We start from the raw sequence: 14,561 nt of genomic DNA, 5'->3' as shown, positions 1-14,561 counted from the left end.
AAGTGTTGATTTAAAACCTCAAGATAGAGATGACTGACAATATCTAACCAAGTCCCTTTGTGTCAATAGGCATAAGAGGAGATGATGATGATGACGATGATGAATAGATGCAAAGATCATTCGTTTGGCAAAATATGAATCTGTTTGCTTAGTTAGTCTGCTACGATGTTCCTTTTTCCAGAATAAACTGAGGAAGCAGAGTAATTCCTCTCAGACTGGTCCAGAATATCCTGTTCCAATGTGAACTGAGATGGGATTGAAAAACCTTCATCTTCAGATGGCTCAGTGGGACCAATTTCTGTAAGGAGGCCATAGTTCCTAGAAGCATCATTAACATCCAAACCGACATTGACTTTGATGTTTTGAACTTTTTGTAGCAAAAGAAAGGACTTGATCCTGTTCTCCGATGGAAAAACTTGAAAAGGGACTGTTGCTATTCTCATTCCAAAATACAGTGTCTTTTGATTCCGAGACAGGAGGGACTACTTGAAATTTCCCAGGACCCCAACTAATCCAACAACCTGAGTAACCACACTTGTTGAACTCAAATCCTTTTTTAATGAATCACTTAAAATTAGTGAATCGTCCAAGTACAAAAGAACTCTTCATCCCAGGAACCTTGGCTTTTACGAGATGGGAGCCAGCATTTTGGTGAATACCTATGAGACTCTGATGAGCCTGAAATTCAGGAGCTAAAATCAGTAAATATTTTACTCACAGACAAAACTTAGGTACTTCTTTTAATCGAGATGAACCTGAATGTAAATATGAGAACATCTAACTTTTTGCTTGATCGCAGCCAGAACTGTTAAGGGTGTTTCTTTCAAAAACTTTGTGAGCACTGTCAATTTGTTGAGGGCTGAGACATCTAAAACTAGCCTCCAACCTCCTATACTTTTGGGAATTGGGAATAACCTGTTGTAAAACAACATGAAGGGGTTTATGATCCCTTCTATCACATCCTTTTCTAACAGGTTCATAATTGCTAGTTGCGACATCTGAGATTTTGCTGTATTGGTGTGATAACTTGGATAAGAAAACCAGTTTCTTTGACAGAGGCTTGGAGGTTAGAGTTATTATTATTATTATTATTATTATTATTATTATTAGCTAAGCTACAACCCTAGTTGGAAAAGCACAATGCTATATGCCCAGAGGCTCCAACAGAGAAAATAGCCCAGTGAGGAAAGGAAAAAAAGGAAAATAGAATATTTTAAGAAGAGTAACAACATTAAAATAAATATCTCCTATATAAACTATAAAACTTTAACAAAACAAGAGGAAGAGAAATAAGATAGAATAGTGAGCTCGAGTGTACCCTCAAGCAAGAAAACTCTAACCCAAGACAGCGGAAGACCATGGTACAGAGGCTATGGCACTACCCAAGACTAGAGAACAATGGTTTGATTTTGGAGTGTCCTTCTCCTAGAAGAGCTGCTTACCATAGCTAAAGAGTCTTTTCTACCCTTACCAAGAGGGAGGTAGCTACTGAGCAATTGCAGTGCAGTAGTTAACCCCTTAGGTGAAGAAGAATTCTTTTGGTAATCTCAGTGTTGTCAGGTGTATGAGGACAGAGGAGAATATGTAAAGAATAGGCCAGACTATTTGGTGTGGATGCGTGTAGGCAAAGGGAACATGAACAGTAACCACAGAGAAGGATCCAATGTAGTACCATCTAGCCAGTCCAAAGACCCCATAATTCTAGCAGTAGTATCTCAATGGGTGGCTGGTGCCCTGGCCAACCTACTACCAGTAATTACAGTAATTTTCTTTGACCACAGCTAGCACCCATGGTTCAGGATTAGGGCTTTCCTAAACGGGGGAGGGGTGGGAAAGTCTTTCCCCTACTGGAATTCGCAGGTGTCACAAGCAATTGAGAGTAGAAACCTATTTGGGGTCATGTGAACGACCTCTTCTGCCGCCGTCGCTTGAGAATAGACATAGACTCAGCTCTTAGTGGCGACCGTAGGATGTTGACGCCTTACTTCTGATGAGTAGGACTTTCTGCTGTCTCCTCTTTGTCGTTATAGAATGGTGGGAAGACTACAGCCGGGAGACCAGTGGAAACTGCTTTAGAGAGGGGGCCTATCTCTAGAACCCCCGAGGAAAGATGGCACCTACCAAATGACGCCCCAAAGGACCACGACTTGATAGTCTGCTATGCCTCAAGCCAGTTTGAAGAGAGCCACGATCAAGGGCTAACATTCTCCTGTTGTGCCTGATGGCACCCAAGATAAGCCTTGATTTGAACTTATACTTTTTCTTAGTGTAATATAGAGTAAATTTGGTTGGTCTCCCAGCTGTAGTCTTGCCCGGAAATATGATGTGTATTTAATTGATGTAAGAGCACATGATTTAAAGATGCTACCCAGGATTTTGGACTTGATAAAGTAAATGAAGTGCTCGAGATTAATGTAAAATTCTTTTTCTGGGGCGGCCTGTGACGGCCGGTGAGAAAGGTCCTTCTTTGTACCTTTCCTAATATAAATCTTCCAAATATACTGGAGAAAGATAAAAGCATGGAATGCAGAGGTTATAACCCTCGCGCGAACACCTTGTAGGTGTCGTGTATTAAACAAAGGCGTGCGAAAACCACTATTCACAGGTTGTCTTCCATTTAGATAATCCCTTCATCAATGGGGAGGGCCGTGACAGGCCCTAGAGAACATAGTTGAACTACCCTACCGAACCTACCACGCACGCCCTCTAGGACATCCTTCTGATTTTGGACTTGCAAGCAAGTTGAGTTTGTTTTTGCACAGTGTTTTTCGAAGAGTTTCTCGTTATTTCAACATGACTGACGTTGCTACTTCACCCTTACCAATGTTAAGTTGTCTTCCATTTAGATAATCCCTTCATCAATGGGGAGGGCCGTGACAGGCCCTAGAGAACATAGTTGAACTACCCCACCGAACCTACCACGCACGCCCTCTAGGACATCCTTCTGATTTTGGACTTGCAAGCAAGTTGAGTTTGTTTTTGCACAGTGTTTTTCGAAGAGTTTCTCGTTATTTCAACATGACTGACGTTGCTACTTCACCCATACCAATGTTAAGTACCATAGTTTGTTTTGGCAGCTTATTGCAGTACCGGGCATTTGTTCTGTTTCCAGTATGGTGGTTTTTAGTTTTGGAAGCGATTGTCCTGCCGAGGTATCGGCAGCCATTTTGGGTTATCAAATACATGTCAGTTTGAAAGATCAGATTCGCCTCTGACTTACCCCACTTCCTGAAATATACTGTAACTTTTAGAAATAATTTGTCTGTGTTGGGACACAGGGAAGGAATGTTATACTATCTGACAATAATGTTTTTTAGTCAGGTTGGCATCCCTTCCGGAACATCTACTATAAAGAATTTCTGATGTTCTATCACTGGAACGAAAGGGTCTCCTTGTTGACAATTCTAAGGTTGATGCACCTGATCTATATGTGGAAATTTGAGTATTCCAAGAAAGATAACTCAAGACATCAAAATTGGTGAAGAAATTAACACCTGTCTTTGTGTTTCAGAGACTGGCCCCAAAGTAGAGGCACATACCTGCTCTCTTCTCTTAATCACAAGTACACAAAGGCTGATAATGCCTCGCAGGCCCCATATGAGACAGTTTTATCTAAGCAAATCAAATAATATAAAATTGATTTTAAATCTTGATCTTCTGTAAATTCTTCTTCCAACAGATTAAAAATAATCCCTATTACAGAACCTGAAAAGGATACCGATTCAACAACACCCCATACTTGATTATCCCCAAATAACATTTCTTTAGACAACCAACTTCCAAAATCTAAAGTTAAATATTCTTTATTATAAGAATCAAATGGAAATCTAAGACAGGATTAGGTAACTGATGAGTCAGCAGGTCTCTGCATTATAGAAGGCTTAACAACTAAACGGAAACGAGAATTGCTAGACTTTTTCTTAATCTGAGACTTTATCGTTTCTGTCCACCATGAAGCTGGAGAACTGAGTGTTATAAACAGTCTCGAAAGTAACTACTTTTGAAGATTTGGAAGAATATCACGCTTCTGAACATACCTTAATCAACTTGTTAGGATATTTCTTAGCAATAAGATTATGCATTGTTTGAAAAAGGGATAATTCCTCAATTCCAAGGTCTGCCTCAGTGTTTTCTTCAGCTAATTTAACAGTTTGCTTAAAAATGGTTACAGCAGCATGTGTACAGAAGACTTATTTTGGAGTAAATATCCTAGAGCCTACATTTACCGCACTAGAGTTAACCCATGATGAATTAGTAGCCGAGATTGGAAGCGAAAGGAGCATACTATCATTCGAAACATGATGCAAACAAATAACATTAGTTGAAGTTTCATTCACCCTATCAACATTTAAGGGAACCATACGATATGCCATGCCATCCACATATGTAATATGAGATTGTTTATGAGCACTTACTGTAGCAAGCACACGGATAATAGGATTCAGACTAACAACACCGTTTTCTGCATCACAATCTACTTGTCCAAAAGAGCGACTATGACAGCAGCAATTCAAGGGTTTAGTAGCAAATAGACTAAAGTAATTGAAGAATTTGAAGCTCGGCGACAAACTTTCAAATCTGTACTGCGCAGGTAATTTTAAGAACCCTTACTAAAAGAAACACTATTAACATTAGACAACACGATAAGTAGAGTAGGTTTGGCAACGTAGAAGGGTTGAATCAGAATTTCCATTTTTATGAGAGGATTCTTTGTACTGTACTTCTGAATTTTAACAGATGAAACTTTTAAAGATCATTACTTTAAAGAATTGGCTGATTATGGGAATAATCTAAAATTGGAAGTGTGTCCTGATCATTTTCATCCCCACTATAATCATCTAGCCTAGTCTTTCATGGATTTCTTCCTGAACTAAAAGTACGTTTCCTTTTGGAACTTTTAACTTGATCAGTAACTATTGAAACACTTTCATTAGAGGGCCTGTGAGGCAAGTTCACTCCTCACAACAGTTATGTAAATCACAAGTATTACCATTGATGCTATTCACAAAGAGAATGCAAATCATAATTCCCTTGAACACTTCACCCCACAATTGCTAACAAATCCAGAGGAAGACACAATAATAAGCCAAGAATCTGGAGACCTTCTAAAATAAGCTGTATCGACTTCGAAACTGAAAGGAAAAAGACTGTGGGGCATCACTTCTGAGCTTTTCTTACCATTTACCGCCAGAAATTTTTCATTCCCTCACTATGGGCATGTGATTCTTCAGGAGAAAGAAAATGGGAACAGTCATCTTTTAGAAATAAAAGATGACCAAGTGTCCAGAAAGCATAAAGTCGGGGATCCAGTTAGTGATAGTGAATGTCGCTCAAGAGAGAGAACTCTCAATATTTTACAAGAAGTTATCATAGAAGGAGATTCTCATCCCAAACAATAAACTCCTACTCATATCTTATATGCCTCCTCTCGTCTCCCCCGTGTAAGCCTCAACTCTCCTCAGAGTAAAACTACGAGTTAATTTATCAATTATTTCTATTTTTTTAAGTAATTATTAAATTACTTTCATTTCTGATGATAGTGGTTATAATTTTTACAATATCACTACAACACTTTTAAAAATGAGTGTATATGTACATTTACGGATGTTTGGATCACATCAAGTGAATTACTTTCATTTCTTATGGGAAAAACTGTTTTAGGATATGAGCATTTTAGTTTGCGAGCTCAATTCCGTAAGGAATTAAACTCATAACCCAAGGTACTACTATAAATAAAATTTTCATTCGCAAGTGCATTACCAAAGAACGAATTTATAATGGTAGGGATGACATGAGAACTGTTACATTAAGCCATGCTAGACTTTATAAACACTACAAACACCTCACATTTGGTTCTGTAATGCACTGTGAAGATATTTGTAAAATCTATCAAAGTTTCTTATCAAAATTTTTCTGACAATACTGTATGAACATCTTGAAAAAAGTTGAAAGATACAAAATTGAATTGCTTTTACAACAAGCAAGTCTGCATGGTGCACCCAATTCAATAAACATGTTGCACGAAAGTTTGGAAAAAATAATCAGTATAATTTACAATTTCCTTCGTTACATCAATAATTTTTTTAACTGATACTTTATTTTTGTAGAAATACTGTAGAACAAAATCAGTACAAAATACTATGCACATTTTTATATTCTTGATTGAGGGATATTATTTATAGAAGGTCCTATCACTAGAACACTCACAAGACTTGCAAAAAGACCTAAAATCCACTAAAATTTACAAAATGTGCTGAAGAACTTATACAATGAAGTTTGTACAATGCAAGGGTACTTGTATTTTCTTTTTAGTTTAGAGAAAACAGGGGTAAAAACTCTTTTACTAACCTCATAGGAGATTGCATCTGTATTCCTTTCTTTATCCTTCGACAAAACAGAAGCCAGTTCATTTGCATTTAAATTCAAGAGGCCTGCCTGTAAAGAACAAGTAAAAATCATAATGAAAAAAAGCAGTGAAAACATTCAACAAATTTTAATCATCAGAAAATAGAATTTTTAACACCCACAAGATATATGCATTGAAAGGGTACCTTATGCTGCAAACAAGAAAATGTTTCTTAATAATAAATGTGGGAGTACAGTACATGTAATTCACTCTCAATATTTGGAAAAATCGCCCAAGAGGAGATATTTCTAGTTTTGATATGGTAATGTAGTAATGGAAAAAACTAAATCACCGATAAAAATTGTTGCTATGTTTCTCTATTCATCTGATGTTCACATTGCTTTTTATCTAAAAGCTCTATTTATCAACATTAACCAGTAAAATCTGAAGAATTTCCCATTTTCTTTCCTTTCAGTAAAACATGCCTCTATTAAAGACACGGGACTCTCTAGTGGTTAATGGCAAGAAACGTGCAAGAGGACCTTGGTTATTTAAGTCTCGAAGTCAAACTATTTCCTATCCTCTTGACAACAACCCAGTGGGCAGGAGGGTGAGGATGTATATGAACATTAGTTGGGTATAGATATGAAAAAAATATGATCAAAATTCCATTTATTTCTATGAACTTCGTTCACCCTGATATTGCTATTACTGACTCTCACACTGTGATGAAGGAGGGACACCAGTGATGAAATGAAATGGGTCATTTAAGAGATTAATAGCAACAAACCACCTCAACTAAATTTTGAAATGCAGGCCTACAGACTGTTTTTCTAATAATATTTGAAATACGGGACTGAAGATCATCTTAAAAAATACCTTACCTCTTGCTACCTATCTTTATAATTCCAACACAATGTAACTAATTATTTTCCCCCTGCAGTAATTGTTAACAAATCTCGAGGAGGGCAACTTGATATGCTCTACAACTTATCATATACTGGAAGAAGAAATGTGTTAAAGTGATGACATTAAGAAACTGAAATACCGTAACAATAAGGCTCTGGCAGATCACTACTTCACTTCTTGCTATGAACTACAAGTGTCTATTGAAGGAAAAGGAATGGGATCCTTTTTTTTCAGTTTTAGGGGATAATGTTGATAAACTGAGCGTCTAGAAAAGGAATCATAAAGGATTCATAAAATAATAAGACTACCTCTATACTGTACTGTACTCTATATCTTGTCAATATTAGTCATATTTCGAGTTTCAGCACATAATAAACACTCTTACGGCGGATTTTTCCCTATTCAAGAGATTAGACATGAGATGAGTTTTCTATACAGTTCTGTTTTGTACAATTCTTGCATGAATTTCCATATAATTGCATTTTCATCTTTGGCCCTTTCCGTGATTTTCTGTGTCTTCTCTCTCGTCTTTATCCTGTCCCCTCTGTATCTACACATAATTTTCTGACTAACTGCTCTTCATAACTTCTAATTACAATTCCCAACCATCTCAAACTTTTAGTTTTGTCAATGTTGCCGCCAATGGACATCATATATTTCCATTTTCTTTTGTAGAATACAGAAGTACAGGCCATTTCCATGCATCACAAAATTCTGCTGGTTGAACACTGGGGTACTGGGTACTAGAATTTGTACTTACCAGCATCATCACAATCTTTTTTCACATCATCTAGGTTATCCATTCCCTTCCATTTAAAACCTGCTCCAAAGTCTGGACTCAAAGTTCCCTTCTCTCATTGTGTGATGTTTTGCTCTTCAACATTTCACTCCATAAATATCTAACACCATTTATATTTTGCAAACCCAAGTACATGGTGTGAAGAATTTTTCTTCACTCTTCTTATTTCTTTTGTATTTTGGTCTCGCTCCCAATATTGTAGTTACCCTGTAAGCTATTGCTCCCACAATTTACGTTTTCTTTACAGAAACATTGAGAGAACTGCTTTAAATTAACTGAACTCGTTGACAACACTGTAAGCCATATTGTGACATCATTGCGTAGGAAAGCAAAATAAAAACCTTACGCCGGGGTAAGATGGTTCTTTCCTCAAACTACATGTGTCGAGATAAATTATTACACTGGTTTTGAATCTAACTGCTGACTTATAAGCAGCTTATTTTATCTCTCAGTACCCATTCAGGTTTGTTAATTTTAAGATGTACGCGCATCGCACCAGCCCATTGCTAATTGCTCATTTAAATGATTAATTTTTAGTAAGCCAGAATTGGTAGGATTATTAAGTATGTATATTCCCTTATAGCTGCAAGATTTCTCTTCGTATTTTGTACAAAATCCTGCCTCCTATTCACTCCTTACAAGAATACATTGCCCTGCCCTAAAGTCCAAATATGGCACCTCAACTGCGTTATTCTATGCACCACGACTCTCACCTGTTTTGAAAGGTGAAGACAGGTGAACCCACATGACCTAAGGGTCACCCCATTCGCACAAGAGCCGTAGTTGTAACCGGCTGACCGAGCTAGTCAGTCAATCTGTGCATATCTGGCTCACCCCCCCACTCGACTCCCACCAAACAAATGACAGAGAAAAGGAGTGCTTGGGTCCTGTCAGCTGGAGAGATGGAAAAAGACGATCCTAGGAACTGTGCTAGAGATAGCCAATCTGTCAAAAAGCAAGGATTCCAGGGGTAGGCCAGTCAAGGGAGCATCTATCCACTTAACTGCAAATTACCAGCTACAAGCTGTAACAGCCATTTAAGGACAAGGGTTGTCTTTCAAGTAAGGAGTGCAGGTAAAACCACGTGGCCACAGTTTTCCTCCTTTACACTAGATCAGTTTTTCGTTTGACTTGATTTAGTTTAACTGGCTTTTTACATATTTCAGGCTGAGTGCGTGGGATTGTGTGTAGAAATTTTGCATATAGCTTTTACATTAGAGACTAGTACAGTCTTGGGTCAAACGACCACATGTCCGACCCCCCTTAAATCATTAATTATTTAAATAGACCTCGTGTCGCGCATATTTTAATTGTCTTTTAATTTTGCTGAGTTGCATTTTTATTTCATTTTTGTTTGCTTGAACCTCTTTGCTTGATGTTAAGATGTCCGATTTTTTAACGTAAATTTTGTGTAACAAAGTAACAATATTATGTTAATTACCCTTTCATATTACTACTCCCTTTTTTGATTGATTATATCTAACATGAATATTTAATATCGGGACAGTATACTCAATATATTAAAAGGGGCAAGTCTAAATACTTTAAGAGTAATAGTGTGTTAGCGAGTGACTGTATTGAATCTATGTGCTTCGAAGGTAAAGATCCTTGTCTTTAACTTTTACTTTACAACAATACATCACTGCTCCCTCCATTGCCTAAGTATATGTTAACGTAAATGCCTATCCAGCATCTCACTGGGGTCCCTGGGAGTGTAGATGACCTTAGATTAACAAAGCTAAGGTAGACCAACAATTACTTTGTAACATGTGGAGTTTCTAGGTCTCTGAACGGAGAAAATTTTATTATCAGAGTGAAGGTTCTTGACCTTCAGCACCAAAGTTATTGCAAGGGTGCTGGGCCCTCTAGTGTTAGCGCCCCTATCCTCCCCTGTTGTTCATTGTTGCCCTGCTGCAGGAAGACTTTCCTGGAACAACGTTCCCACTCAACAATTAAACAAAAATATAACATATTTCTCCAACTATATATCTCCTTTTATACTAACTACTGCTTTCGATAGATGTATTGCACTGAGTTTGTACCCACAGCCAATACTCTCCTACAGCATCCACATGGTCACTTTCCTGAATGAAAATTTTCCTTTGTTTCCTTTCCAATCTCCACAGACTTTGCTATGTTTTCTTTGACTGTAAATCCTCTGTTCCCTGTTCCATTCGTCCATCACGGAAATGTCTTTATGATATCTACCTTTGATTCTGTTGTAAACCCCTTCAAAATTTAAGGGAACCTTACGATATGTCACACCATCCACATTCTGTATGTAACATAGGATTGTTCGTCTCAGAGACTGACCCCAAGTCAAAACATGCCGGTAATACAGACGATGGTGTCCTGGATATGTCATTTACAAACATAAACTATATGGATGTTAATATTACTTGCATATCCTACAAAAGAGTATAGCACATGATCGTATATCACAGTTCACACTTAGGAAATTTCACTAAAAAATCTCCTCCCCTCCCTGATATTAGACCCTCCTTTCTTCAGCCAACAAAAAAATCTGGGATTCTAGCCTTTATTTTTTATTGTATAGAGCTATTTCAGTCTTTTTTTATGTTGCCATGTAGAATCATACCATTCTCTCTAACCAATGGTAACATTCCCTACCTGAGGCATTATTCAATCCCCCCCCCCCCGTGACACCAACCAGGTTAGAGACGTAGGGATCCTCACTTCTCACCACAACACCAACTCAAACACTTACGATTCTGGTCCTTATTCATGGTTATGTAAGGTCTATTTTAGTATATTTCTATGTTGGCATATGTGTTCAAATCACACAGAAAGCATTCTGTCATCAGTTCTTCCCCTCTGCCTCCCACTCACAACGGCTACCAAAACACCAGTAGAACTAATGCAAGTTGTTAAAACCGCTGTTTATCTAACCCTTAATAGGTGTGGTGGGTCGTATAGGACCCGAGGTTGAAAAAAAAAAAAAACACGTTTTTTTGCCATACTTTTTCATCAATATTGGTTGTGAGTAATATCGAGCTGCGAGCCCTCACTTCAGTGTGTGCAGTAGTCAGGTGAGGACGCATTTCATCCCAGCTCTTTTCCTTATGCTATTTCTGAGATACCCTCGGGTGGAGCTCGACCCATCAATACCTAATTAAGGTAAGTTATGTAATATAGAATTTTTATATAATCATCGAAAGTGCAGTAGTGTTTAGGCATGTATAAAAAAGAATTGTTGTAAAGTGTTACTGAATGTCTTCTACACCTTATGTTTTTATAAGTAGCTTATAATTTCTCCTGTTTTTGTAAGTTTGCACCTTTATCATAACTTAATTATGATCATTATCTTATTTCTTTTAATTTCAAAATAATCTATAAACTTCATTCTAGCTACCATAATATTTTTCTGCAAATCCTCGAACAATTATATAAGTAAATGACTCGCTGATATTGACATAACTTTCTCCATTTCAGGAAGCAGATTTGACCTTCCAAGGTGGTGTGGTTGGCAGCCATTTTGTGAGCATATCCGACACAAGCTGGCATAGCTTTATGTATTCCTCTTTTTTATATAATATCTGATATTTTCATGCAAAAATATCTGATATTTTCAGGCAAAAATATCTGATACTTTCATGCATAAATACCATGCTCAGCAATGGATATAAGGATTTGCCTTGAGAAATTCTCATGATATAACTCGGCAAACAAAAAAAAAAAAGATAAAAATTAAAAATAAAATTAAAAATGCCTCTTTATAAAACATTAAATATTATCCAAGTGCAGATTCTTTTACAGTTTTGTTGTACGATAATAATACAATATCCTGTAAAAATTTAAACCACTAACTATGTCATTTACCTACCCCAAAAAAATGTTGAAAAGATGATAGATTTTTTAGCCCCCCCCCCCCAAAAGAAAATATATACACTTTTTTCTCATTTCAGGAAACGTTCCATTCTGGTAACCCGCCCCCCCCCCCCCCCCCATTGGATCTCAGAAAATGGTGGTCAATTATAACAGAATAAGTGTTTAGAATAGTTTTACTTTATTTCCATATTTAGATTTTGGTCGAATTTTTTGTAGTCCTTTTTTTGTATACTTATATTTTTTTAATTTATTTGTAATGTCTATTTATTTTGGACTTGGCTTTCTTTTATTTTTTTTCAAGAATAGAATATTCTTTGAAGTTTTTCTTTAATAGTAATAGGGTGTGAATTGCTTAGTAAATGAATTTTTTATGAATTTTTTTTGGACCTCAGGTCGAGGTCGCCCCATCAATACCTAATTAAGGTGGTCAAATAACGATACCTATCCAGGGTTAAAATCCATCACATTCTTATATCAGAAATCACAGCATTTTATCTCGATACAATAAATAATTACCTGAAAATGTATCAATCTTTATATATCTTCCTCTCTTTTTTTGAAAATTTCAGATTTCCTACTTCATTTATAAGCATTTCACAATTTCCTCAATATCGTAACACTTATCACATTTGTAATTCTGAAAGCTTTAAACATGACGACAGACAATGAGAGTTATTCTTTTGTTATTTTATTCCTTTTCTTCTCAACTATCATGCATCTAAATACTGTATCATCATCTTCATGTCTTAGATATACATTTCACATTCGTATGGTTCACTGTTTTCACTAGTAAAAGTTAGCCTACTGTCATTATTTCCATTCACTGACATTCTACGCAGTATTGGTCATGTTCTTACATGCACATTCCCATTTCCAAGCCCGTAAAATGTCTGATAAACTTTATTTTATATTACGTCTCTCTCTCTCTCTCTCTCTCTCTCTCTCTCTCTCTCTCTCTCTCTCTCTCTCTCTCTCTCTCTCTCTAGCAGAAATGTTTCTTTTGGCATCCTATTTTTAGTTTCGTTTATCGTGTACCTTATAATTATACAAGAATACTTCGTGTGTCAAAGGAAACAAATGGATATTTTCATTACATTTCTATATAATGTAAAGTCCATTATTCCTGACGAGTGGTTTTATATCTTTCGACGGGTACTTATTGTGGAATTATATGGATATATTTTCTTTTTTGGAGGGGGAGGCTTACACATAAAATCATAAGGCTTTACCATTATTTAAAGAAAATGATGTGTAGTAAAACAAATTACTGAAGAAAAAAATCTATAATCCTTTTACAATGAATGGAATGAATATTTAGGTTGTTTAGAGTAAAATACAATAGAAAATAAAGCAAACTTTTGAAAAATTTAATTTGTAATCAGTAGTAAAACAGATAAACATGGAAATGCTGGCTATCATAGAGTAAGTGTGGATGTATATCCGATGGTGACAAATTTCGTATATAGCTACTGATGGCGGATCCGCTACCTCGTAGTGAAAGGGAGATAATGCAACATTATTCTGAACTCGAATATAGCTCCTCCTTCCCAATGCTACACAGCCAAAGAGAAAGTGTTCATTTTTATTATCACAAAACTTTTTTAAAAAAATCTTATTAGCGGCTTAAAATATACAAATTACTGTACTCTTTACGCTTGTGATTCTCATCCCACTAATTTACTTGAAATAGGACAAACTGTTTCTAAGGGTACACATGTCTGTACAAGGAACCTTCTCGATCTAAAATCGACCTCAGCATATGGGGGTCCTTTTATTTAAAGGATTACACACCACCCCCTTCCGATGCTGCCATTCTAATTGCTTTGGACATCATCTGAAGCAATGCCGGGCCTATTCCCCCACCTGGGGCATTTGTGCCATGGTCCATGACACTGAGGTGTGCCTCCATCTCCACAAAGAGGGAAAACCGACAACTGCCTGCTAACTCAACTGCAAGGAACCCCACCTGTATGGAATCAACATTGCCGTGTAAGGAAACAAAGGATTGCACATCGACAGAGAAACCTTTCTTCTAATCCTCCAAACCTCTCCTCAAATTCCCAACTCTGCCTTTCCTCCGGCGAAAATCCTCAACCTGTCCTTTCTCCATCCCCTACCGTTATACCAGAACCCATTCCTATTGCATCCAATCCTCCTCCTCCTCCTCAATCATAATGTGCCCCCGCCTACTCCTACTCCCTAAATCTCCTCCTCCTCTGAATCCCCTTCCCTTACTGATTCAGAAAACCCTTTTCTTCCTGGGAAACGTTCCAAGGCTGACGAGATCCCCCTTGCTCGTAAACACCGTCCAACTCGTTTTATGTATTATAAACAGGACCCTGCTGAACAGGATCGTTCGATTCGTTATTACCTTGACCCAAACGCTTCCCCTCCCCCTCCTTCTGACCTTGACTTAACCTATTCTGAATCCTTAGAACTCTCCAGAAGAAAACAATCTCGAATTTTCACCAAACTCTTCGGTTAATCTTAACTGCTTTTCCCTAAATTTCTTTACTTCTGTACAATGGTTCCCACTATGCTTTATCTGCACTAATATATCACCTGTCCAGAAGACAGCCACTGCCCGCAGCCCTAGGAGGGAGACCATCTCCGTCAAGATTCCTTCTAAGTGGAGTGCAGTATCAGTGAACGTTACTC

At 37.2% G+C, this 14,561-nt stretch overlaps 1 protein-coding gene across 1 annotated transcript in view; it reads right to left on the bottom strand.

Annotated features, from left to right (window-relative positions):
- LOC137645772 (protein fantom-like) overlaps positions 1–14,561 on the bottom strand; it is a 723,952-nt gene that overhangs the window by 271,218 nt on the left and 438,173 nt on the right. Inside the window, 1 exon segment of the mRNA XM_068378685.1 lies at positions 6,349–6,435. Within this exon segment, the coding sequence (XP_068234786.1) occupies positions 6,349–6,435 (87 nt within the window).

The sequence above is a fragment of the Palaemon carinicauda genome, chromosome 8 (assembly GCF_036898095.1).
Source record: "Palaemon carinicauda isolate YSFRI2023 chromosome 8, ASM3689809v2, whole genome shotgun sequence".
In the NCBI taxonomy this organism is placed as follows: Eukaryota; Metazoa; Arthropoda; class Malacostraca; order Decapoda; family Palaemonidae; genus Palaemon; species Palaemon carinicauda.
This window is presented reverse-complemented; position numbering and strand designations above follow the sequence as displayed.